The sequence below is a fragment of the Rhipicephalus sanguineus genome, chromosome 2 (genome assembly GCF_013339695.2).
Source record: "Rhipicephalus sanguineus isolate Rsan-2018 chromosome 2, BIME_Rsan_1.4, whole genome shotgun sequence".
NCBI lineage: Eukaryota > Metazoa > Arthropoda > Arachnida > Ixodida > Ixodidae > Rhipicephalus > Rhipicephalus sanguineus.
The window spans coordinates 53,893,734-53,921,499 of NC_051177.1; the positions used below are offsets into that span (position 1 = coordinate 53,893,734).

Here is a 27,766-nt window from a genome sequence, read left to right on the forward strand (position 1 = left end):
CAATCGACTGAAACCGCCTACGGCGAAACGCCCCTGCGTACATTTGTATAGGCGCCTCCGACCACCTATCCACACTAACGCGGCGACGATGCTGCCGCTTATAGCCCGATCTCGCAGCGAATAGCAGAAACGGACAATTCCCGGCGACTTCTTTACAGCTTCTTCACAGGCAGGCTTCGATGCTAATGTCGATAAAAATGCACGCCAAGGCAGATTCCGTGGTCTCGCTGTATTTATTCAAATGACAACATGCTGGATATTGCAGTGAAGCATTCATTTACAAAAGACATGGAAATCCTTGCGCGAGCATAAGAGGTGTCTCGCGCGCCATGAAGTGTATACGCGACAAGGGATGCTGCAGCTAGTATACACGTTCAGGTAACCACGTGCGGTGAATCCGGCACCGCCAGATAGCTAGATGATCTCGGTATGTACAAAAGAACTTGCACAACGACTGGACAGCGTCGCGCGCAAGTTGTCCGCACGCTATATTTCGAATACCGTAGCGCGCTCTAAATGGCGCATCCGTGTAGTGCGACCGGTCTGTCATTTCTCGCGTTATTCTGCAGGGTCTTTTAGAGCAGCTGCGTGGTATACGTTCCTGCTCAACGATAACGACAGATTTGTGTACTGCGATCGATAGGAACAAATCTTTCTTGGCACGCCACGCTGATATTTAGTATCGATGAGCGGAGGCGAAATGGTCGTAATGGTTCCTTTTCTGCGTGAACGAGTTGTAAGATGAACCGCGGGACGAACTATTCGGCACTCCCGAATGCCAAACTACCGGACGAGGCCTAAAGGGCTGCTGCTGCTGCTGCTCCTGTTGTTGTTGTTGTTGTTGTTGTTGTTGTTGTTGTTGTTGTTGTTGCTGCTGCTGCTGCTGCTGCTGCGGCCAGCTCCTCTGCTGCGACGGCGCCCAGCCGTGCGAAGATCCTGCAGAGCGCCAACTTTTCTGCATCCCGTCCGTCGCGATGTGCTGCTGGTGTTCTTGGGAAGGCTTGTTCCTCGGCCGCCAAGGTTCAGGTTCGTTCAGGTTCTGCTGAGCCACCACCGGCTCCCAGGTCTTGCTTCTGTCTCCACTGGAGGGGCCGTTCTCGTGAACGAGGAGCAGCAGTAGCTTGGCTTCGTTGGAGCCGCCATCGTTGCGCTGCTCTTTAGCGGGTGCGGCGGGTGGCGCGACGTCGCTCGAAGGTGCGGCTGGTTTCCACGACGACTGCCGCTGTTCCTTGGTCCACAGTGTCCTTCGGTCCAGGTTCTTGTTCCAGCGGGACCACTGGCGCTGCTGCGTGCTGTGTTGCCGCTGTCTCTTGGGGTAGATGATGGGCCTCCACTCCTTGCTGTTGCCGCTGCTTCGGTCTTCCTTGGACGAAGCCGGCCTAGGCAGCGGCTCCTTCCAGGCGGACACGGACTGCACCTTGGCGTGGGAGGAGAGTGGCTTGTCGAGCGCTATCAGGATGATGGGCAACTTCTGGTCCACCTGGATGTCGTAGGCTGCCTTGTCCTGCTCGGGATGTCGTTTCACTTCGGGTGGCGGCGGCGGAGGTGGGGGAAGCGCGGCCGGCTGCTCCTGGGGAATCCGCACCAGTATCACCAACTTCTTCAGGTCGTCGGCTTCGGACGTTTGTAGCGGCTCTCGACTAACTGCGAAGTGCAAATAAAAGAAAGGAGATAAATCAAAATCAGTTGGCTGGTCGTTGTTTTAACCGTCCTATACTTGTTTGCTTTAGTTCCATATAGTTTTATTTATCAGATGGCATTCGCTTTCATGATGGCGGAAACCAATGCATTGATGAAATAACCAAGAGGAACACAAGAAAACAAAAAATAATAAATAAAAGTCAGCAAGGAGCAACGTTGAAAGTTACTTTATCGCCTGCTTGTTGAACTTGTGACTAGCGTGATTATTCGCCCTTCCTGCTGCACTCTTTTCTTTTATTTTTTGCTGTGGTATGTATTGTTGCTTCCAACATGTATATATAATATATATGACTTTCTCCCGCCCCTTTTTGCGTCTGTCCTGGTTTCTGTTTAATCTAAATATAATTCAACTAGCCCTCATTGCTAGCGTTTTCATATTACATCTCGCCTCGGCGATATGTGCGAGTCGTACACCAAGACATCCTCTGTTATAGCCTCTGTAATTTCACTTTGTGGAAGCCTGGAGCGCGGCTCTTATGCCTCTTTGACATATCTCTCAATGACCATGCAGTTACTGCAGTATATAGAAGAAATCACCCACACACTGCTGCTCCATGACGCCACCTTTTTTTTTTTTCATTCAGGCCGCGCGGTTTAAAATTATATTCTCTGCCGTTGTCGCGTCTCGTCTTGCATATGCCCTAAAGCAGGACAATTAAGCAGACGCGGCCGATTATATTCTTTCTGTTTCTATCGTTCGTCCACTATTTTGAGTGTTTGAGGAGCTGCGAGTTCTTGCCTGTATTTTACCCTTATTCACTTGATCGTTGGAAGCACATATTTATCTGCAACGGCTATCTGCAGTTTCTGGATACCTTGGAGCCGCGGTCCTTGCAATCCTTCATTGACATCATCAAATGCAGTCTACTTCATCTAAGGCAGCCGAAGTCGAGCCGTACTCTGTAACAGTTCGCAGTTTGAAATCTTCTGGGTATGCGCGGTGAACGCTGCTATGCACGCGAGCGTAGTTGTCCTCCCTTTTCCTCTTCCTTTCTCTTCCTCCCCTCCCCCCGTGTAGGGTAGCAAACCGGGTGCAATCTGGTTAGCCTCCTTTTCTTTCCCTTGCCTTTCTCTCTCTCTATCTCTCTGATCATATCACAGTGGTTTAGACTATTTGTCCACTTATCCCTTAATCGATCCCTTAACTCAATTCGATGGTCGCTTTCAGCAACTCACCGGGAGGCCGCTGTCACTCGTCCTTTGGACAGCAGGCCACCAGCACGCGACTCTTTGGTCCTGAGGGACAACAACTTATACCCAAGCATTAAGTTTACGCGAACGAAACGTGTGGTACAACGCACCTTGCCGTCGTAGCCCGCCTAGAACTGTTCGTTTACTGTGCTGTATTTGAGTTTCGAACTCTGGGCAGAACTTCATGCAGCTTCAGAGTGCATAAAGCCTGTGTTATCCTTGCTTTAGAAACATCTCGCACTGAAGCTTAAGTGAAGCGTTAATTTCGACTCGATCTGTGAGTCATTCGCACATACGAGACACAAAAAGTTCATTCTTACGGGAATTTTTGCAAGTCAGCGCAAAAAAATAAAAATAAAATGAAGATACGTGCGACGCCAGGCTGGTATTCTCGCACGAGTGAATGCTGAAAGAGTCTCTGCTTGGATATATTTAAACAGTTCATTGTTCATTTACAGCGAAGAATCATAGCGCGTGCTAGAGCTAACGAAAATTGAATCTTGCAAATTTTGAAAACATTCCTTGTGTGTGTGTGTGTGTGTGTGTGTGTGTGTGTGTGTGTGTGTGTGTGTGTGTGTGTGTGTGTGTGTGTGTGTGTGTGTGTGTGTGTGTGCGTGCGTGCGTGTGTGTGTGTGTGTGTGTGCGTGCGTGCGTGCGTGTGCGTGTGTGTGTGCGCAGATAACTAGAATACAAAAAAATGCCATGGAATCCGTAACATCACACTTGCGTCCTCGGCAACGTGCTTTGGGTCCTAACAATTGCCTCAATTCTGCGTAGTATAAAATGCATATACAGAGTGAATACTGTATTAATACAAAATGACGTGTTTCTTTCAAGCTATTGAAAAAATACTATTGACGAATACACTTCTGCACAATAAGCGATTAAGTGTTTACATCAGGCGTCCCATCATTTAATTTTTAAGCGTTACATTGTTTATGTATCACACTGTTCTCGCATCTTCTGTTGCGCTTCTTTTCTTTTTATCCCGCTCGTATAACGATATACCTCGTGCAGGCTTCACCGCGTTTCGAGTTATCATAAGCTGACGAGTCTGTAGCACAAAATAAGCTCTCGGTCAACTGTTGTGGAGACGAGTCCCTAATTCAGTGTGCACATGCATTCGAAATCATTCGTACGCCGACAATATCATGTAACAGCAGTATAGCACATAGTGTTAAATAAACGCTCGCAGCTCAGTTTTGCCACACTCAACTTTCTCACTTTTTTGTCATAAGTGATAAGTTTGTTGCGCTCGTTAGCGGCCACGGTGGCAAAGAAATTAATGCCAACTTCAAGACAATATTCAGTTGGACAGAAATGTGGTGACATCTAGGTTATGGATAAGCATGTTTCTTGACGATAAAGGCAACCAAAGACCCCTGACGCTGCATTCAAAGAACCGTTTACTCCCGACATTTGTCATTTTTGCATCCATTGCCGAGCTCATTTTCTTTCAGACTCCACCAGGGAGGGGTGGGGGCTGTGGTGAATATTGCCCCCCCCCCCCAACCCCCTAAATGGAGAATTCTGCACAGGCCTATAGGTGACATATAGATGTAACGACACGTTCACGTCTGACCATTCGGTGCATTCAGTAAAGAAAAGAAAAACGCAAAAAAAAAACTGTGCATATGAAGTAGGTATGAGAAATTGGGTTTTCAGGACCAGTTAACGCACACTCGCCATGTTCACGCCGTCTGCTGCACAACGACAATAAACTTTGAATTGACTCCACTAGTAAATAATACGAGTAAAAAAAAATGGAAGAACATGTGACTTTTGAGAAACGTCTGCCACCACTGCTTAGCTTTATTGGACCAAAGCGTGTAGGAGAAACACAGAAATGGTAGCCAACAGCCCTCGTTACTCCGCATATAGGGACTTCTGTGATGGTTGAACAAGAGATCATATAAATGCATGCGACCATGTTAATAACACGGAAAAATAATAAATCTTGCTAATGTTAATGGACTGCTGCATATGTATATATATAGGTGCATGAAACACGCTCCTAGGAGGTACATAACAGGAAAATGCGCATGAGCAGGCGTCCGCCATCTTTAAATACAGCGATTGAATGTGTCTGAAATGAGCTTCATGTAAACGCAGAAATAATGTTGCATGAGATGTATAGAGCAGCTTTTTCGCAGAGTTGTAGTGATTGGAGGGGTCATGGTGGAGAGGGGGGGGGGGGGCGGGGAGCGATTATGCCTTGAAACTGGCTGCATACCCGTTATGGTGCTCTAGTGGTTGTGGTGCTCGACCGCTGAACCGAAGGTCGCGGGATCGAATGTCGGCCGCGGCGGCCGCATTTCGATGGAGGCGAAATGCTTGAGGCCGGTGTACCTAGATTTATGTGCACGTTAAAGAACATCATGTGGTCAAAAATTTCCGGAGACCTCCACTGCGGCGTCCCTCATAATCATATCGTGGTTTTGGGGCGTAAGACCCCAACAATTTTTTTTTTATTATTATCATTAAACTGGCTGCAGAAGTTACCCAATTTTGACAACCTCGTCAAAGAATATTCCAGCGACATTTACGTGTGCTAAATGCCTAAACGATCAAGCTTTCCAAATTAAAAATAAAAATTTTCTAACCTCTTATCATATGTGTGACGTATGTGCCGGTATTCCGACGTCTTAAATTACTGGATGCGTAAATGCCGCTTGTTTTGTCTCAGATTGTAAATTTATCCCTGAGATTGGCTATACTAACACTTGGTTTGCCGAATCCCCTGAGCAGCATACCGTTCTGTGCTGCAAGTAACGGGACCAGTTTTTATTTAAAAGTTTGGTGCTTTCGGGAGGTGCCGTGTATGCAACTTCATGCCATGCATTTGATGCTTATTTGTGAGGATTGCTGCTATATACGGAAGAACGCGTCGGGAGAAGTTATGGGAATGATAATTTGTTTTTGTACTCTGACGTTATGGATATCTGGCCACTGTAAGTGCAGCAGTCCAACACTGCACACTCAATTATCTCAAGATACTAACTATCAATCTCGTTTTCAATGCTGGTGTACGGCCGTTGGGAATACGGGCCGCCGCTTCTCACAAAAAAGATTCTCTCAAGTTCTGCCGCATGTTGCACCAGCTCTCGACAACGCAAAAGGACACACCTGCGCGACACGTGCCGTTCGCGTACAATAGAACATGCCGTTATTTGCCGTACAATGCAAAAGCCCCCGCCGGTACCAAGGCCCCTCGCGTATACTTGCAACATGAGAGAGAAGCATTGTTCTTCATTACACTTTAGCTAGATTTTCGTGCGATGTCACGAGGCTGTTATTTCAACCACGCGTGTATGACCAATGTGTGGGGAATGCTCTAAAAAAATAAATTTCCTAATCTTTGACTTTGTAGGTGTCTCGCACGTCGGCACTCGTCTGCCCTGGTGTATTTCTTGGGTTGACTTTGTTTCGCGCTCTCCGAAGCAGATCGCGGAGGCCACGTAGAAAGAAGAGCGTTGTTGACATTTGCTCCGCCAGGCGCCGCAACGATCCGAGCTGCTCACAATCTTTCATGGAACGCAATTAGTTACTTTTAATTAATCACCCAGACCGCTATTTGGCTCTTATATTAAGTAACGGTACGCTCCGATATCATATTTATCCAATGTAATTCTTAAATTGAACCAGAGGCATAAATTTCAGTTTGCTAGAAGACTATTTCTGAATGTTGAAAAAAAAATCGGAAGTGCTCGACCGGAAGTGCTTTGAAGAGAAACGAGAGCGTCACTCGGTGCTCGCGCCACTAATAAACCAATAATGGATTTTCACGCCCCATATACTCGCCTCTCAAAGCCACCACCGTTATTTCGTACTATAGTGCCTTATTGTAGTGTATTGGCGCAGTTTACCATTGCGCATGATAAGGTATACCGGTACGCCGTAATCACATTGCAGCCGGTCTCGTCTTTCGCACTCGCACACCGCGCTTTGCGAACGTGGCATCGGGCCCTACGCTCGTGGGAGAACTGCGCGTTCGGTAGTACTTCCTCCTCCTCCTGCGACGGCGCAAGCGCTTCTTCAACGAACCATGGTTCTGTCCGTGCGTCTCGAAGCCGCCGTTACTGTAGGTCGGTCCCCCCTGCGGCGTCGTGACGGTGGCAGGCTGCCGCTGCTCTTCGACGGGCTCCAGCTGCGTCGTGTGGATGGGGAGGTGCACGACGAACGCCTTGGCCATCTTGTGCTCCGCCGGCATTGCGCCGGGCGCCAGCACCTGCCACGACGAAGACCCTGGGTAGCCGCTGCAGGTGCCGCTCAGCAACGCCAGCCACAGGAGCGCTCCCAGTGCCGCGCCGACGCAGCGCTGCGAGGAATGTCTCGGCTGTCAGCTTGTGAAATGTATATAAGTGCACTTGCGCCAGAGAGGCAAATAAGAAGGACAGGAAGCTAAGCTAGTTCGTAAGGGTCCCTCATAAAAGAAAGCAAGGCGAACAAACACGGAAACGAGAGATGAGAACGAGGCAATGCACCGGATAATTCGATGAATGAATGCACTGTGTTACGCAGGCACAAGAATGAGGAGCCACGCCGAATGGTCGAGGCCTGGCAATCAATAATAGTTTATATGCATGCTTGAGCCAGCCTTTGATTAACTTACGTGAAGATTAAACTAACGCTTTAACACTTATCTCTCAAGTAGAACCCCGCGTACGCCGGATTGACAGGTGGCGCTGAGCAGATAAGTTTCGTGTTCTTTTCCGCCGCAGTGCGCCCTTTCAACTAATGGTCGGCGTTTGTGTTCTCTTGTTCTCTTGTGCCCGCATCTGCGCATCTTGCCTTCTTTTATGAAGAAATAAGAATATATTAGACGGTGTAACGCAGTGGGGCTGCACAAAGGGGGGAGGGGGGCTCTTGAATGAATCCGGCGCTATAGCCCTAGCATGCTACTCCAGATGAAAGTGATATGAGACAGACGATGCCCATAGTGCATACCAGTCACATACATACACAAAAGACATCACTACGCGCGCCACACAAGCTATATAATTAAATTATTTTGATGCGACCGCTGTCCTTCGGGACGATCAAAGTGCTCCTATAGGGGTATTCAGACGGGGGACAAATGCTCGAGGGATAAAGGCGGGGTTTAGTGACGTCAGCTCGCGAGGAGAAGTCTCCACAAATGTCCCCCACTCACGCGAACGAGGCAAACGGAGGGGGAGACCAATGTTACTAGACTACTCTGGTGGCTTGTACCACCCGTTTGACGAGCTGCAGACGACGATGCAGCTGCAGACTGGACCCGTATTCTCAAAAGGCGACAATCGCAAAAGTATCGCCTTTGGTGCGCGCTGATTGGCTATTGAGCAAACCGGAAAAGTTAGCGCGCCATCTGGTAATTCCGCCGACGTCAATTTTGCGTCATGGTGCTCGACGGTGCTCTCGACATATTTGCAATAAACGAAGTCACCGTTAACCGTCGGTTCGTGGTGAAGTCTATCATTTCAGTGACGTAGGCGGTAGCTTCTAGTATTCAATCCTCGGTGGATATACGCAGCATTTTTTACGCTGAAGCTTTCATCGAACATTACCTTGGGGTGTTATCAGCACTCGTTCTTTGCCAGCGCGTGTTTTTTCGTGGTTTGAACGTCCCAGGAACATGAACCGTGCGTTGCTCGCGTGGCTTATCGCGAGCCGGCAACATGTTGAGATCCTGAGACGATGTCGCTGCGGCGGCACGCTACAGCTGAACTCTCCGAGTACGCCGTGTTAAATTCTCAACGAAAATACGTTTCACGCAAAGTTGCATTCTTTAAATATTATACTGTGCATTAAATATTCGAACAAAAAAACGTTGAAAGCACTTTCAACACGTCTTATACTTCAAGTAGCCACAGCCAAGCTGGCCAAGCCTGGCCACTGCGTAGAAGCAGCAGCACACGCTCGAAAACGCCGCACTCGGGTTGCTCTGCGCTCGTACGGTGCGCTCACTCCTGTGATGTGAGACATTCGTACTACCAACGGCCAGTTGCAACAATGACGTCACAGGCAAGTGTTTTTTTTTTACTTATTGAACGCATCAAATTCTACGTCACCAAACGCGATACTATCGCCTTTTGCGATCGTTTGAGAATACGGGCCCTGGACACCCACTGCCGCTCTCTGCAGGAGCAAGTGCAACAATGTGGCCAAACAAGAGCCCGAAATTCCGCCATATCCCCCACCGCCGGGGGATCGTTTGTGCCTGTCGGGGAAAAGGTCCCCGTCTCCTAGAGGTCGCGCCTACTCCCTAATCCGTGACGACGTGGTCACGTGATCCGCAATCCCCCCGTGTCCCCCGCCGATTTCTCCCTCGTGTGAATACCCCTTATTGCACTGACAACACAGACGGTGTCGCTTCGTGGCGCGCGGCCAAGTGCGTGTCGTGCATATACTATATAGCTGAGGGAGCTGCAGATGCTGAGAGAAACATGCGTTGTAAACAAAAGAGAGGGAACTCGAAATCACAAGAGTATATGCAGGCACTGTCTTTTCCTTTCTTCATCTTAGAACCTAAGTGAAGCAGCTCGCAAGAAAGCAAATCGTCATGCTCAAGACAATGGTGTGAGCACAGACTAACCAGCCACTCGTTTCGTTTCGCTGCAATAAAGAAGCATTTGTGTCAGCTTGAAAATGTTGTTTTCTTCCTTACTGCGTCTGGCAGCTTAAAACTGTGTTATGTTTGTTTTGTTATTCGGTGCATGTAAAACATATGCTACTCTGACAGTAGCGCTTTCCTTTCACAGCGAAATCTGTTACGAGGTCTATAGCCCATTTTGGTGGCGTGGTCGTCCACCGTCGCCGGTGTCCGTAACCGCTATCGCGCACAATGAGACAAAAAATCCAGAATTCAGTACACTGTGTACTTCACCATGACACGTACCGCACGTGTGCTTTGATCGTGTTTATCGTTTCAGTTCTCAGCTTTCGGCCCGCCGTATTTAGAACGCGCTCGGTTCAGAAACAGCCTGTAGTGTACTTTATACTGCACCATCATTATTTTATTTTATTTTATTCGCAATTGGTGCGCCCTCAGTATTTATAAGCCTCGGCAATGCATGGGCTTGCATATTAATTAAGAATCAGTGCATCCGTTTGGCGTTCTTGGCGTTGCACAAGCTAATCCTGGGTCATTACTACACGATTCTACATTGTTCACAATCGTAGGTAGAAAGAATACAGAGACCGGGGAGAAAGGTGCGGTATGGGAAAAGAAGCCGCGTGAGCTGCGTGGCTACCGCAACTCATTAGCCCTAATGACGAAGGCACCCTGCCATGCAGGCATGGCTTCGGCCACGATTGGCTTGAAACCAAGAGGAAAGTCACGTCCGCTGGGTCGACGACGGGAGCCACTGCTGACCCACCATGAAATTATTTTCTCTTTTCTCTTTTCGAACTCTCGGCCATTGCATGGTAAGGTGATCGTCGTGACGTAGGGGCCGCGTCGTACGCACGACCCATTGTGGGCCTCTACAAGACGAGTAGGTCGGCGGGCTGTGGAAAGAGGGGGGTCGTTTGGAAGGGGGCGAAGGTCAGGCCCAGCTACACCCGGAGTGCGACCTCAAATTGGCTTCTATATATAACTGCAACCCGTCTCTTTGGCGGCGGCGTTGATTGGGTCGACGTATTGTTAGAGATACCCCTCGCTGAGGTGGCTACCGCGAGCGCCACGTCCTTCGCCAAAAAAAAAAAAGAAAGGCGAGGAGGAAAGTTCGGTGAAGCCACCAACTCCTCATCGTGGCAATATTACACGCGGTGCTACATATAATCACGTGACCGAGAAGAGGGCCTTCGGGCGATCTCCGGAAAACGGCCAGGTGTCGCCTCCGTACTCTCGAACCGTTGCATGGGAGGCATGCGTGTCGACTCGTAATTTCCACGGCGTTCGACCGGAACAACGCACGATTGGACGGGATCGCGAATAGCAGATCACGCCATACAAGAGGAAACGGAAACGCCTTTTCCCGTTCACTTCCGCGGATTCGAAATACTGTCTCGCGAAGGGAGTCAGAGTGCGCATTATAAAAATAGAAATGACCATTCGTGGCAGTGATGTGGTGGAAAACAAAAGGTGCAGGAAAAGTGCGTGCGAGAGAAGCGCTGGAGATGTTACCGCGCGGCATGGAAACCAACATGCTGTAATACCCATGCATATGTAGAGTGCAATATGAAATGAGGCGCGTATACAATAGAGAAGCCATGTACCTATACATATGTGCATTGTATGCAGACACTGAGGCATCTATTAGCGGCACGAGCGCCGAGTGACGCTCTTGTTTCTCTTCCAAGCACTTCCGGTCGAGCACTTACTTCCGGTTTTAAGAATATTCATGAAAAGGCTCCTAAAAAGAGATCGTCGTTATGGTTCAAGTAAAGAGTTATACTGGACACATATGATAACGGAGCGTAGCTTCACTTAAATTAAGATAAGGGCCATTTATTTTCTATAAAGATCGCAGTCTATCTTAGAGCATAATTGTAAACTTATGGTCTTATAAATATTATATCGTTTGAACAATTTCTTGGAGAATATGTAAGAAAATCCAATTGGCAATGGGTTCCCACATAGTGCTAATAATTAAAAAAGCTAGCAAGAGCATGAGCGACAATTAGCACGAGGCGCTAACTTCCAACTATTTATTTGAGAGGCATACGCGTTTTTAACATGAACTCTTTCGTACGTCCCTCGTGGTGACGTCATATCAAAAACGGCGATTCAAAAATGACAATTCCTTTACAGATGGTTGATACGTGGAAACAGCGCTCAAAGGTCTGGCCAATAACATTTCAATGTTAGCTGCTTCGATTAACTCACGTGTCAACTGTTCTTTGATTTCTACCCACCCCACGACACTACACTCGTCAGTCCAACATACGCGCAACCGCAATCTTTAGAATGAAACGCACGCTTTTCATTCAGGTAATGCGCCGTCTACTCTTCGTCAAATATGCCCCACGACAATGGTGTGTAGTAAGGACAGGATAGCTCGCCTTGGTCCACTTCATTTCTTAGGTGCTAACATACTAAAACAACACACCACACACACACACACACACACACACACACACACACACGACACACACACACACACATCACACACACACACACACACAACACACACACGCACGCACGCACGCACACACGCACGCACGCACGCACACACACACACACACACACACACACACACACACACACACACACACACACACACACACCCACACCACACACACACACATCATTAACACAGTTGTCCTGATCGATTTACGGCTTTTGTGCCGAAGTAAGATTACGTCCGCAGAGAGATAGAGAGATAAGATTCTTTAATGAAATGCCCGGATAGGTTAGCCTGGTTTGTCGCCTGGCTTGCTACTCCAGGTGTCGGGTGATTATGGTATATACATGATCACATATACACCATATACACACAAATAGTACATACAGTCACAAACACACATATATACATGAGAAGAGTCCTTCACAGGCTTTGGCTGAGCTGAGTGTTCTTCAAAAACGCCAACAGCGCTTTTGTGCTGCGCATCGCACAACTGCTGTCTTGCCACGGGCCGAGAAGGTGCCGCAGCTCCAAGCTCGAGCCGCGTTGCAAATGAAGTGCCTCCTTCAGAATCCGTCGTTCTGCGTCGTAACGGGAACAGTCGCAGAGTACGTGCCTTAGGTCTTCCCGAGTGTTACATGTGGTGCACGTGGGTGAGTCCGACTGCCTGATCTTGTGCTTGAAGTATTTCGTATAGGCAACGTCGAGTCTCAGCCGGTGAATGCAAGTTTCATCTTGTCTGGTTAATCCCTGTGGCATATGAAAGCTACACGTCGGGTCTATTCTGTGCAGCGGTCCGTACTGGTACGTCCGCAGCAAACTAATGCCGTCTATGAGGACAACGTGCGGACATAGATATGTATTCCTACGAGAATATATGGCCCCCTACAAAGAAAAGCAGTGATTTCATTTTAGCTGCATACCTAGAGGTGTAAATCTCACTACTAGTCTTTGTTTGGAGTGGTCTATAGTTCTTAATGCAACGGTTGCAGTGTCGAGGAAACCACAGAGCACCTCCTGTATGCACCATAGAGCCCGTCCTTTGAAAATACAGCACTTTTGACCTCCGCACATCTGTAGATGATCTAAATAAGATATTATGCCAGCGTCGCACCAGTGGTGCCAAGCCTGAAGGAAGAGAGAGAATGAACGTTTATTAACTATTCCTATTAGCAACTAAAGTGGGTGGGGCCCTTCGTCCAGTGCCTGAAGGAAGAGCGAAACTGGGGTGGCCTTTCTCGTTTCTATTTATTTATTTCTTCTCTTTCTCTCTGTTTCTTGCATCTGTTTTCTGTACCTGTTGCTTTATATTTCTTTCTTCATATTTTCTTATTTCTCTCTCTAGAAATTTTATTCAATATCTAGCTCTTTCTATCTTTATTTCCCTTTCTTCCCTTTCTATCTCTCTGTCTCCTTGTTTCTCTTTATTTCTCTCTTTCTTTCTATTTCTGTCTTGCTCACTGTTTATTTCTATCTCTTTTTCGTGTCCATTTCTTCCTATCTCTTTCTCTCTCTTTCTATCTTTTTATGTCTATTTATTTCTATCGATTTTCCCCCTTTCTCGCTTTCTTTCTCTCTCTCTTTCACGTACTCCACTTCGCCGAGCAGTTTTCGTTTAACGCTCGCACCTGCTGTACTCGGTAGTGGGGCTTGCCCAATTCCTGCAGTGCATACCCACCTGTGGGCATAGTCCTGGTTAACTTTCATGCCTTTAATTTATCATTTTCCTACTCATTTTCACAGGCTGTTGTCAGGAAAAATGGGCGTTACACACCTAACGTTACTCTTCTCTGTCCTCCGGTCCGGTCTGATAAGGCGCACGAGCGTACACGATCGACTCACGCAGCGTTTTGTACTGATCTCGCCGTTTTTCAGTTGCTGCTTCTGAAAGAACCGTTTCCGGAAAATCGCGGCGATAATCAAAGCGCGCGGGTACTGCTGCTGACGATCATTCGCGATAGCGCTTTAAATGGAAGACCCCGCGGGCTTCGTCGAGGAATGTATCCCGTCTATCGAGGCCCACAAGCGACATATAGAGCACAGCAGCAAAACTTCCGGTTTTGCACAAACGTCACGTGTGACGCCACATTTCCACCGTAAAATTTTAGTGAATGTGAAGGCACTACCTGGTGTTTCACCGCTATTTGGCCAGCGTCATCATTAGGCCCGTGTCATTGGGGTTGGGGGTGGGGGGGGGGGGCAGTAACCTACGCCATGCCGCTTTCGTGGTTCTCGCTTTTTTGCCAGCATCAGTACTGCCAGAACCAGAGTGGACAGCGAGGTGCCGCTCTACCGGTGACGTCATACAGGACGTTCTCGCTCAACCGGAAGTTTTGCTGCTGCAATCTTTAGGGTATACGGAAACGCGCAGCGTGCACACTGGTAAGATGGAAAGAATTACTACGCTATTCGAAGAGGGCTCGTAAACAGAACTGTCCGCGAACGATATCACGACGGTGTGTACTAGCGGGAGCGAATGCTCTCGGCTTCTGATCACCGCTCAGGGGGCCAACTTTAAATAGACATGTCCTCGGGTGGTATAACACTGCACACGGGCACGCAGCATTCTACTTCTCTGATCAAGTATACTCTACACTGTAGAGCTTTCGAAGCGGGTGGCAAATTCAGACAAGAGTGGCCCGGATACGCCTCTATAGGCGCTCGGTTTCACATGAGAGCCGATTGCGCACGGGAGGAGAGGTCGCGGAGGCGTGTTTCTTCGGAATGACAGCGCCCGAGCAGCGGGACGTCTACGTGGGAGCAGCAGATCGTGAAACAGGCGATGCGCCTCCGGAGGAACGGGGACCGGCTGACCTGGCCGAACCCTGGAGGTCAGCTTCCTGGTCGCGCATCTGCCGCGCTCGTTGAAATAGCGTGGGCAGTTTAGTGCGGAAGGTACTGGCGCGCGCCTATTTATAACCGCGACACACACAAACACAAACCGAAGAAGAGGTGAGCCGAACTTCTCGCCCAAAACTGAACTACAGCCGCCCCTTTTTTTTCTCGTTTTCATTCTGTGACGTCTCGAAAATTAGAGTGTACAGGACGGCGGACGCGTTGCCCCCATCACTTTCGCACGGCGGCGCAGTCGAGAAAGAGCGTCGGAGATGGGTAGTGTAATAAGGACGGGAAAAAAATCTTGCTTGTTCTAAGTTCCTCATGGTTCCTCCACTCCTCCCTCCATCTCCTTTCCTACCGGGAAATGTGGACAATGTGGAGAGTGCGTATCAGAAAGAAAAGAAAAAGGAGATCGTTGCGTCGTCGTTATTGTTTATACTTTCGTAACTCCGAACATCTGGAGGAAGAGACAACCGAGCGGTCGAGAAGCCGTGCGGGAAACACAACATGCCGGACTCTGTCGACAAAGAGGACCTTCTTCGTCGCGCACTCTAGACAAGAGGAAACCGCTCTCGGACAGAACGTGCCCGAGAGTTCCACGGAGAGCGCGTGTCAGTGTGCAATAAGAAAGCGGCGGGTGTAGGAAGTACAAGTTTGCGAGCGAGCTTCCTTAGAACAAGCAGGAGCCAGCGAAGCGTGACCGGGTATATAGTTAAGAGTCATTTTCCTTACCACGTGCGGCGATTCAGTTTTGTTAAGTGAACAATATGCGGAGAAAAAGAATAACTTTCCTCTTGTCTTGTGCTCGAAAGAGGTTCGTAAGAATAGGCACCGGCCAGTGTGTACATAGGATCAGTGCTATGATATCAGATGGGATAAAGCACGTAATATCAGTGACTGCGTTCAAGCACAGACGTGCTCCTTTTACAAACGGAAAGCTTTGCGGCCTCGATTACTGCGATAACGCTGTCCACAGACACCCTGTCGGGCATGATGTCACTCCTTATGTGGGACGATTCCAGGTGTGGTGTAGCCGGCTGTAATGGTTTCGTAAAAGTTTCGTAACGTTTAAAGTAGGCAGTTTTGTGGAACGTGAATTAGCGTCTGATGAGTGATGTATTGAAAAGTAGGCACATAAGACAGCGCATGGAACGTGCGCTATGGAAGTAGAAAAATGACGTGTGTTTTAACAAATCTGGAAGGCCTTAGAACATTGAGAACATCTTCTTTCTTTCTTTCTTTCTTTCTTTCTTTCTTTCTTTCTTTCTTTCTTTCTTTCTTTCTTTCTTTCTTTCTTTCTTTCTTTCTTTCTTTCTTTCTTTCTTTCTTTCTTTCTTTCTTTCTTTGGAAGCTTATGATGGTGGAAGCTAGAAAGCATCCACCAAGATATGTGCGTTGTGTTTTTCAGCTGAAGTAAGACAGCCCTGAGAAAAAAAAGGGGAGAGAAAAAAACAAAACAAAACCGTACGCGGTCTACGTGGGTGAAGCTGATGCGTACTGTCTTGCAGCCATATTAGACTTCTTATTTCATAGCAGATAAATAAATGGGGTATTATATGAGCCAGGAAACAAATAATGATATTATGATTTACTTCCCAAAAATTTTTGTCTACGTATGAAAGCTTCTCTCAAAAAAATATTTCTCTCGGTACGCACAAGCTGAGTATAAGTGAAAAGAAAATGGGGGGGGGGGGGGGGTAGTTTCGATTGCTTAATGCCGCCTTCCGCATGTGGGTTGTATTGCTGCTATTTGTCTCGACTACATTTCGACGAGGGGCCGCGGATGCCACGATACGATTCCGATTTCCGTTTCGACCAGCTCTTTACTTCGTGTACCCAATTTGTATGATAATTCCGCCGCACCAAGCGACTCTAGATAAGACACCTGCATTTAGCGGCACGGGTAGCGGGCAGGATTGGCTAGCATTACAAGAAGCCAATTCACGGGGGTAAAAAGTTAAAGGAGGTCATTACAATCGCTGCTGAATTCATTTTTACAATGACTGACAGTGTCTGTTTTACAATGAACGCAGTTCCGCTAAACCGCGTCAGCTGGACCCCTTGCTGGACCCGTGATTTTCTATTGAGATAGATAGATAGATAGATAGATAGATAGATAGATAGATAGATAGATAGATAGATAGATAGATAGATAGATAGATAGATAGATAGATAGATAGATAGATAGATAGATAGATAGATAGATAGATAGATAGATAGATTACAGGGAGCCCGGTTCTCTCGAGAATCCGTATGAATATACAGGGGTGCCGCTAGATGAACGAAGCACTTTTAAAATGTGTGTGCACAACAGTAATAACGTTATTGTCATCATTGTTCTTGCAGGCTAGAAATTGCCACCGGAAGGCGCACAGCGCTCAATGAACAATTAAGCAAAAAAATACGAAAAGTAGAGTGTCGAGATAAGAACAGAACAAGTCGCCGCTGGTCTTGCGAATGAAAGAAATATGTTAAAGGGACGGAAGAAATAATATTCAAGGTCTCGTCCCTCTCCAAAAGCAAAAAACGAAAGCAAAGGAGGAAAAGAAAGCGCTATGAACAGGAAGCCACGTCTATATCTCTTATTTCTTAGATAACAAGGAGCGATGGGCTTGGTGGTGATAAATGATTTATCACGCGTCATACACAGCTTAGGGCATGAAAATAGGAGATAGTCTCTTAGCACGTAGCGACGAGCCCCGCGCGATGCGCCGCCGAACGGCCGAATTAACCGCAGAAAATTTCGCGTCAAGATGTCGCCTTGTTCGAGGGGCCGTATCGTTAAATCACTGAGCGTCGGCCACGTTTTCAATTTCATAAAGCGCTTGCGTCGCACCCTGTGTGGCGCTTCGCTTTCTGAAAAGGCTTTCCGTGACGTCACAACGCTTCTGCTGCCGATATCGCTAGTGTTATCGACAACGACATGACGAAAAAGTAACGCTGACCGCAAGCAAGAGAAATTACGTTACCCACAGGTATGTTTGATCCTGTTAGTTAAGGGCAGGTTGCTCTATCTTCAAAGCAAACTAAATATAGTGTCGCTGTAAAGATGGAAGGACAAACAAGGCCAACACGCTCTACTGGTCAAGTGCTTTTCCTTGTACAGTAATGTTTTTTATAATTATTTATTTTTTTGCTCTGAAGTATGTGAACTAAAATTTGTATCTTCGAAAAGAGACCGATAGATCAACTCCGCCCGTTTCTGAAGCAGTCGTAAGCGGCTTAGCGTGTGCGCCTATGTTTACGCAGTCATTCTGCCCAAGGAAACTAGACGAAGGATTTGGTAAATCGCTTTCTGAAGTTGGTCTGGCTTTTCTCTAAATAGGGGAGAAAGCTGCCGCCATTACGCTTTAGCTGTTTCGCGGTGGTGGCTTCCGCTGAATACTAAACATGGATGCAGTCTCAGGGCTGAAAGGCCATGGCGTTTTCTGGATGCAAGCGTGTCCACAGAATGTGGTCTAAAGACGCCTTAATGCTCTCACGTTTTCGCAACTTTTCAGACTCCACTTTCCCGGATTCAGGGTTTTCGCACGGACGGTGCTTTATGCCTCCGCACTCCAAAGATCAACGAAAAGCCTTATACGCACCGTTGTGTCTGCCTTGAATAACAAGCATTGTGCGTTTAAGTAGTTGGACACACTTATTTCGAAATATACAAGCTAGAGATCGCAGGAGCATGTTTACTCCCATCTGCCGCGTGGCGACGTGCGAGTGCGGTGTCACGCGAGATATCTCGGCATGCGAAGAACGAATCGTGTAATCTGAAAAAAAGTAACATTATCTCGGAACAACTGAAGTCTTAAGGGCGCCTTAATGCCTCCAGTTTTATTGGCAACTACTTTATGCAAGGCGGTATAGGCACGTGCAAAATTTTAAGCGCGACGACAATTATTCGCACTTTAGGACAAGATGTAGCTTACTTTTCGAGCTCGCGGTATTTGGTATAAGCCGCGTAGCATTGAAATTTGGTGCAGCTGCAAGCGGAAAAGAAGTTTGCACGACGCTTTTTTTTAACGTCTAAGATAGAAGACATACGCAGCGCGTCGCGTTCCAGAAGGGCTGGCTAGTACCACGTCACGCGGTGGTAAATTGCTTGGAAGGTATAGTGCAATTTAAAACGTTTGCCGAGTATTCCTCAGTTTAGTTGCCGTCTTCCTGAGCAGGAAGCCGTTGAGCCAACTCACTCGATTAAAATTACACGTGCAAATTGCCTATTAGGCATTCCTGTGAGTAGACGCCGTTGGTGTATCATCAGGCCAATGAAAGGCATGACCATGCAAAAGCGCGCTTAGTGCATTAGATTTTCCGTGTGATAGATAGATAGATAGATAGATAGATAGATAGATAGATAGATAGATAGATAGATAGATAGATAGATAGATAGATAGATAGATAGATAGATAGATAGATAGATAGATAGATAGATAGATAGATAGATAGATAGATAGATAGATAGATAGATAGATAGATAGATAGATAGATAGATAGATGCAGTATGAGTATAAATAGAGGGTGGTACATAATTAAATTGGAAAAGCGTCCCGCTGAACCATAGCCTTTCAAGTGTGATGGTTCGGGATAGTTAATATTACATGACGTTTCCTCGATATTCTTTCCAGTTCAAAGTTTTTGACGTTGAGAGGAAGTGCCTGTTGGTTGCTGTTCCGTCATCTGAGGTTCTTACTTTTGATGTATCTGGTATAGGCTCCGTGCAGACGTAACTCCGCTGCCCGAGCGAAGGTGTCCCTAGCGGCAAGAAGCGCAGATTTGGCGGGATGCTCTCACGCGCTCGCAATGGGGCGAAATCGAGGAACGGTGCCTTTTACGATGGCTATACTTTTCGTGCTTTTCGCGCTTGGCCAGTGACCAGATCGACGGTCCATCCGCGTTATCAACGCGATCAGTCAGCCGCAGGTGGTGGACTATAAGAATTATATAGCATAAAACATCGCTTCGCGCTTGCACCCCTGCTCGCTCCACGCTCCCGCTGTCACGGCGCGAGGTATTTTCGTGGGCAGTTCGTTTTGTGTCGGTCGCGCTCTTCGTGGGAATGCCGAACTCCAGCAATAATTGTTGTGTTGTTTGGTGCAATAACACTTACAGGAATTCTCCGGGCACGCGTTTTTACCGCTTTCCATTTAGAGAATATGAGCGGAATCGGCGTGAACGGTGAATCGCACTCGTTCGACGAGAAAAGAGAGTTTTGTGAATAGATGGGGTATTTTTTTTTTCGTTGCGAGTGAGAATTCATGAATGCTACATTGCACTACAGCAACGATGGGTCTAATTGGACACCCGGGCCGTACAGCAGGATGCGCATCAGGCACTTTGTAGAAAATGCCAAGAGGCGCACCCAGCATACAATCCATCGATATTTCCTGAGCGCTACAGGTTCACACTGATGCAAAGCGTTTTTCCATTCAGCGGCCGTAACAGTGCAATTGCTGGTATCGCCAGTTCCAAGCTGCCACTGAGTTCGCTGCCGCGTTAGCCCGAGGGTGATAAGCTGTGATTGTTTAGTGAGCGAGGCGGCCCGCGTTACGCGTGCGCAGTTTCGCTCAACGGGCTCGTCAGTTCCGTTCTCTTACCCAGCTCATGCATTTTATGTTGCCGCGTTCGCCTGAGGATATATACACGAGGTCTGGCGAAAAGATCCACACGCGCTAACGCTACGTTCTCTGACAGCTGCTAACAATTTGGCGCCTTTTGGAAGCAAACGGGAAAGAAAACGCCACAAGCAAAGCACCAAAGCACGGCGCAGTGGCTTGCCGCTGCCTGCGTCGTCTGCTCCCTTATCCCGCCAAATCTGCTGCCGTGGCCGCTTTGGCGCTGAAGGCAGCGCGCGACTGTAGCGGCTCCTAATGTATGCATGGTGCCTATAACGAATTCTTGAGTTAAGACACAAGCAAGGACAGGCAAGGCTCAAGTTCGGCGCCCATAGGCATCAAAGTACGTTAGGTGCCATTCATTTCCACTAAGGATTATAGCCAACACGTCTTCTGTTTATTCTTGTAGTCTTTCAAACGTTCTTAGTGGAACTAACGCCATGGAAGCAGCCCGCAAAGGGACCTTTCCTGATGACTTAGCGAGTGTTCGTGGTGTGACCAGTATTTCCAGACTCTGGCGCCACAGTTATGCAGCACATACAACCTGATGACTGTTGTCGCTGACTAGCAACGGAAAGACGATCTGCGTATACTGCATGAATAGGCTATAAGGGAAAGACCTATATGCGCAGCTGCAGAATCTGATGACCTGCCTCGAGATAGCCTAGACACCTTGAACACGGCGTGCTTCTCCACGTGATCACCGCACCTCTTCGAATTCCACCTTGTCAAGAGCCACTCCGCGGGGATGTTTACGATCGCGAAATAGGCTTTCCGAAGCTATTACGCGATGTAAATAGGTAGGCCGAAAGTGAGAGAGCCGGAGACTTTCATAGTTCCACCGACTTTCATTCAAACGTCCCTTTATGCGCTCCTTCCTACTTCGTCGACGCTCGTCTTTCCTTAACTAAGCGCACTAAGACTGTTTTTTTTTCTGCTTTTGGCTTTCATTTAGGTTTCGCTTATTACTTCTAGCCCACGCTGTTAAGCACAGAATAAGTACGTTCGGGAAGAAGAAGCTACAAGTGGGCGGGGAACGGGCAAGTGCATGCACGTACCGGTCAATGGGTTTCGTGTCACCGCCCCGCACCTATCTCTCGACAATCTCGACAGCCGCCTTCCTTGTTTCCTTTGCGTCCATCTTTCTCCTTTAAGGGTGAATCGCGCGAAACGCAATAAGCACTCGCTCCTGCCTTGTGCGCGTTGCTTGGTTGAGTGAGTGAGTGAGTGAGTGAGTGAGTGAGTGAGTGAGTGAGTGAGTGAGTGAGTGAGTGAACGAAGGGAGGAGCGCCGCGCGTTCGTGAGTTTGTTTTAGAGGAGTATATAGGGTTGTACGCGTTCGACGGGCTTACGTAAAAAAAAAAAGAAAACAACAACTAAAGAGGAAGAAGAGACTTCATTATGAATCGACAGCTGTCCGCTAAAGGCGAGTGCAGTATAATCGGTAGTGCTCTGGTCGGGAGAAAGTGGAGGAATTGGGTCCCGCGAAACAAAAAAAAAAAAAAAGATAAACGAAGGAGTGGAGACGAGGGCGAGTAATATAGCTTTGGGTTTCGAAGGCTGACATGCGAAGGGGGGTGCTGCCACGTCGCGCTGTGTTGCCCGTCAGCCCAGCTTTCTGGGAGGAGGCTACATTTTGTGCCCCGCTGGTTCCTTTAGATAGACTTGACAGGCTACGTCTTGTACAAACAGCGCTTCTTGTGCAAGCATGCCTACTCACCGCCCCCCCCCCCCCCCCCCCCTGTCAATCCTTCCTTCCCCACTCCTTTCTGACTTCCAGAAAAAAAAGAGAAAGAACCAACTCTAGGACGTCCCCGACTTTTTTGACATGCAGTTCAAAGTGAGAAATTGATGATCACGAAACGTTGTGCAGAGGGGAAACGAGCAATACTTTCTTGACAGCTCAGCTCTACACTTTTCAGGAACATCGAAGTTTTAAATGATACCGCTCGCGTGCGTGTTTCGTTTTATTACTATCCTTGTATTTTAAGCCCTTCGAGCACTTGATCGAACAGAAGCCGACGCGTGGCGGACGGGTGAATATACAAGTTTTCCTTGATCCTCACTTTTCGCTCTTTGCTACGAGGAAAGAAGACACGCGTTCTTGACATGCTGGCTTTGCAAAATTGTTCCTTCTTGCGAGTCAGACGTCAGAATGCAAACGAAGCGCTCGCTTGACCAGTCGGTTCCGCCTTGGGGAATAGACATGTAGATTCGCATTCTGCGATTGAACGCATCGGACACGTGTAAGTCAGTCTTACAAATCGCGAGGAAGGAAAATGACAAATAAGAACAGGTTACTATGTGGAGGCATATATGCAGTCAAAGAAATATTTAGCAAGCAGAGGTCGTTCGTCTGAGCTGTTTACTCCAGAAATGTGAACAAGAGCATGAACAAAATATTTCAGGACGCAGTGTAAGAAGCACGCACACGTCAATCACTGAAAGATAAGACGGCTTTATGGCAGGGGCGTAGCCAAGGCGAGGGGGGGTTGGGGATTCAAACCCCCTCCGAAATTTTTCAATTTTGCCTGCGTATATACACACGCACACATACAAATGCACGCACGAACATACATAAAGTATGATTGAACCCGGTTCGAAAAAAATTTCTGGCTACGCCCTGCCTTATGGGAATACTTGAAAATACCGAGTAGTGAAATGGTTGAAAGCTAGAGCGGCTTGACACAGAACGTAAATACGCGTCGTGATAGGGATGGCCCGATTAACTATTTTGTTCTTAGAAAGAAAAAAAAAATGGCGAAGCTTGCACTAAGTGGCGCAAGGCTTGAAACAGGGAAACGGGACGATTCTGAAGTCTAACCTGGTTGCTTCTAAGTTGTCGCTAGGCTTTAGCTAGGTTGGTCACGACACGGATGTCCAAACTCCAGAACCGAGCGTTCGCACCTCTCATAGATCTACGGGCACGTCGTCGTTGGCGTATAGGGCTTCCATCGGCTCGGGCTCTTCTCGCAGCCGCCGTTGGCTTTCCCGTTCCCTGCTTCGCACTAGTCGTGCCGAGCCTGAAGGAAGAGCGCAGCTGGGCTGGGCTTCTTTGTTTCTCATTATTTCTTTCTTTCTTTCTTTCTTTCTTCTCTCTCTTTCTCTTTGTTTCTTGTCTCTATTTTGTATCTGTTCCTTTCTGTTTCTTTCTATTTCTTTCTTTCTCGCTCTTTTTATCTTATTTCTTCCCTTTATTTCTCTGTCTTTCTCTTTATTTCTCTCTTGATCTTTCTATTTTTTCTTCTATCTCTTTCACTCTGTGCTCATTTCTCTCTCGTTCTGTGTTTCTTTTTCTTTGTCTTTCTCTCTCTTCCTAAATTTTTCTCTGTCTTTCTATCTTTTTATGTCTGCATTCCCATTATTTCTCCAAATATTTCTCTCTCTCTTTCTTTCTATAGCTTTCTCTCTCTCTCTCTTAGTGAACCAGTGGTGAGTAGTGGGACTTGCCCAATTTCTGTGACACATACGCGTTGATGATGATAGTTTTCTGATAGGCCGCACAAATAACGGCCAGCTTAAGGAGCTTCGCTGCTAAAAAGATAGTATTAAGTTGAGCACTTCTATACCCCGATGAATAAACATAAGAGGTGCGCTCTATATATAATCTACGAGGATACGCGGTTTTCGCTCGAGTACCACGACGTCAACATGAAGGAAGCAACAAGTTATGTGTCATGTCCATGAAAGGCTACGCGATCATCGAAACAGCTTTAGAGTTAACATTAACGCAGATGTTCACATAGGATAATGTTCTTCGAAAGTGTGCGCAACAAAGACTGCAAGTATCTCATTAGAAATTATTTGAGATAATTACTTAAATAAAACTGACAACCATGTAGAAACGATGACAGCGTCTCGTGCTTGCATATAAGTGGCTCTGTTCAATATCATTCCCCACCAGTCGTTTCTCTCACCTTTGTCCAATGCGTGTAGCGTAGCATGCTAGATGACTCTGAGCCAAACCGATCTCTCCGTTTCTGTAAATGAACTATCTTCACCTCTCTCACTTCTTGAACGCCTTGACTAAAGCCAGTTGGTGAAAGGGTTAGCCGGACGCAAGATGACTTAGAAAAGAAAAGAAGGAGACGAACAATTCTATGATTACACGCGCTAACACAACAATGTAGTTATTGGGAAAATACAACTTCGCAAACGAGCGTCATGTGTACATACTGTAGAAACCATCGAGTGCGCTTGATTGGCCATATAGTGATTCACTCAAGAGACTCGTCACTATCTTCACATGACTGATAATTTACTCACGCAGGCAAAGCTAAGAGAAACAACTGTACATCATCATCATCTTCGTTATCGTAAGCTTTTATTAGGAAATCACGTCGAATTGTTACAAAGCAATAGCCTATATGGGCTAGTGGTCACACCCTTAGCTTATTACGTCACATACCTAACTTTTCTCACGCACTGGTTCAACAGAGGAACGCATAAGATAGCGTTGTACTTAACTGTAAATGCCTCAAGATAAATCGAGCATAATTGATTTATCTGTCGCCTGGCTTTCTTACGTGATATCAGATGCTTACGAGACGTGAGATGGCTTGCATGAAGGCGGGGCATGTGATGTTTAGAAAGCCTTCCCGAGCACCTCGAGGTTTTTATAGTATTGAACTGAATGAATCGTACATTTCACAAAGGTGTTTATACGCACCTCGTGCAAATAGGGCTTTTGCAGTTAATGAACCTTTCCAAATTTCAGTATCGAAATCAAAATTGCACCGTCAGTAACGCTGCGGCCACGAGAAAACAACAGCGGGAGCAGTTTCAGTGAAAATACGGTGTACCACTATCTGAAAACCACCAATTTGGCGGCGAAGAGAAATAGATGCCGTAAAACATCCACCGTACGATAAGGACAGCTATGAAACAAACGAGAGCACGAAAATTAACGCAAATAGATTTCACGTTGGTTAAACCTGGTTCACTAAAGGTACGAAAGAAAAAAAAAGAAAAATATATATGTGACGTGGCGCACTGCTCAGTTAGTTGATGACGGCGCCTGTGAACGTGTCGTAAAACGAACGGTCGCGTTTAAAACGTCATGTCCTCTGACAGTGCCTTGCGGGAATATAAATGTGGAAGGCTGCCGAGCACGTACAAAGAAAAAGGTGAGGAAAGAAATGGATTTTGCTATCAGCGGACCACGAATTGCTGTGGATGTGACCACAGCTGCGATGTAATTATCGTTACTATAGCTAAGCGTGTTAGCCGTGCCGGTGAAACAGTGCGTGGGCACAGCGTAATTACTGTTTGCGGTGAGCGCGGGAACCGTTATAGCCATTAGTTAACGTTATATTGCGTTATTTATGTTTCATCTCACAGTTTCATCTCACATACCCACGTGGGCAACGCCGCGCTAATTACTGGTCCATTTTCTCGGTGACGCAAGATATGGGGGCGCAAGAATTTAAATATGCGATGTAGCAAATAGGGGCCGCGTGCGCAGAGCAAGCTCTTGCTCGTCACAGTGTACATAAAAACTATAAATTTACTAACTTTTTGTTTTGCTCAACTTATTAATGAAGCCCGAAGCCTATATACTCGTATAAGCGACGAAGAGAGCCCTGTGGTGGTTGAGAGGATTTAAAATAAACGTGCCATTAGGGAATCGGTGTTATACGAGGCCGTTTGAATATGTAATCTGCATAATTTACTGAAAACGCGTTCTGATCTGTTATCTGTGTTAAGACGATTACATTTCACCGTTTACCGCTGTCGCTTGATAGTTGTTTAGACTGGGAAGGAATGCTGCAGAAGAGTTAGCTATCTCTAATTCCAACACAATGACTCCATTATATACACACCTGTGCGCCTGCGTATTGTTGAGTGTGAAGACTATAGAAGACCATAGGTTTTATGATGAGTTACTGCGGAAATCACCCGCTCTTTAGATGCTTCCGTGACCATGACAACGAGCCGTGGATATGTCTACGCTAATGTATAAACAATGTACGGCGTCATGTGCTCCCACTTTCATATTTCGGTTAACTTGAATGGCGTACTGCATCGCCTGCCAAGACGTGCCAAACATGGCAAGCCTAATCTCAATAAAAAAAAAAGCAAAAAAAAGAACAGCCAGACCACAGCTGTGTGCGGTGTGGTTGACTGAAACAAACTTTGGCCTCAATTAAAACTAGGGGGAACACCGCGACTCCGTTATACCGTATAGCAACGAGGAACGTCCTTGTTTATGTTGATTTGCAGACCATGGTATACGGACATTCTACATGACACAACTGCTTGCTTACATGTTGGTGCATATCGTGGCTATACTGGCATCTCACGAGGCTTTACACCCAGCCTGTGAATTACCGCGCGCAGCGGTAATCTGAATTTATTTGCCAAGCGCACATGAAATATTATTCACACCCACTCGTGGCTCGCTGTTATCTTTTTGTTAATCCTGCAAACATTTTTCTACAATCATTTCTGGGGTAATGCCGCAGACATCTACTGTTATGTAAACGAAAACAATATCTATGCAGTTAAAGGGGCTGGCTATCCGTTTCGCTGTACGATAGTTCCTTAATTTTTCATTTTGTTGCGGTCAGTGCTTCGGGTATTATCTCAGTATTGCGCATAGCCGCTTAACTTGATAAGCCTTTTACGTGCCCCGTATAACGCACGATGGTGGTTAGCGTATTTGTTAGCTGACTGCGATGCGAACGTAATCCGTTTTATTATCCATGAAAGGAACTGACGCAGGGAATGGAAAGCTCGTTATAAGACCTGCAGCGTGTTGTCTTTATCTCCGCTTTATAACACAAACCTGGAGTTAACGACCCATAAAACAATCTCTACAATTACGTTACGAAATGAAAGCTTGTTATCCACCATTTACCTTGCTGGTATCAGCAAAACTGATTTGCCATTCCATCGTGTTTCTCCCGTGTTACGATAATTACCCGCCGCGGTGATCTGGCGGTTACGGTGCTTGGCTGCTGAACCGGACGTCGCGGGATCGAATCCCGGCCGCGGCGGCCGCATTTCGATGGAGGCAAAATGCTAGAGGCCCTGTGCTTAGATATAGGTGCATGTTAAGGAACATCAATTGGTCGAAATTTCCGGAGCCTCCATCCACTACGGCATCTCTCCCAATCATATCGTTGTTTTGGGACGTAAAACGCCGACAATTATTATTATTATTATTATTTGCTATAAATTTTTACGTTATCGAGCATGTCTTTAAACCTTCTTAATTGTTTCTTCTGTTCCATAAGAAAATAAAGGAAAAGGAAGAGAAGTAATAGTGAATGGATGAGTGATGCTCGCAAACCGCGTGCTACTCACGTGTTCGCCGCCTCTAGCCATGTGTGAGCGCGTGTAAAAGATCCCTTGGCTTCTGCCGACGACGCGTTTCACTGA

The 27,766-nt window shown here is 47.0% G+C and overlaps 2 protein-coding genes across 2 annotated transcripts in view; one reads left to right on the forward strand and one right to left on the reverse strand.

The window, feature by feature from the left end:
- Positions 1 to 224: 224 nt before the first annotated feature.
- Positions 225 to 27,766, reverse strand: LOC119382968 (putative uncharacterized protein DDB_G0291608). The gene is made up of 3 exons (XM_037650907.2): positions 27,692 to 27,766; positions 6,937 to 7,210; positions 225 to 1,644 (listed from the first exon to the last, which is right to left on the reverse strand). The coding sequence occupies exons 1-3, from the start codon at positions 27,710 to 27,712 to the stop codon at positions 677 to 679; spliced, it is 1,263 nt and encodes a 420-aa protein (XP_037506835.1). The 5' UTR covers positions 27,713 to 27,766; the 3' UTR covers positions 225 to 676.
- Positions 17,628 to 27,766, forward strand: part of LOC119382966 (head-specific guanylate cyclase) — a 231,646-nt gene continuing 221,507 nt past the window's right edge. The window contains exon 1 of the mRNA XM_037650905.2: positions 17,628 to 17,752. The gene's annotated coding sequence lies outside the window, so the exon portion shown is untranslated. The remainder of the gene's footprint in view (positions 17,753 to 27,766) is intronic.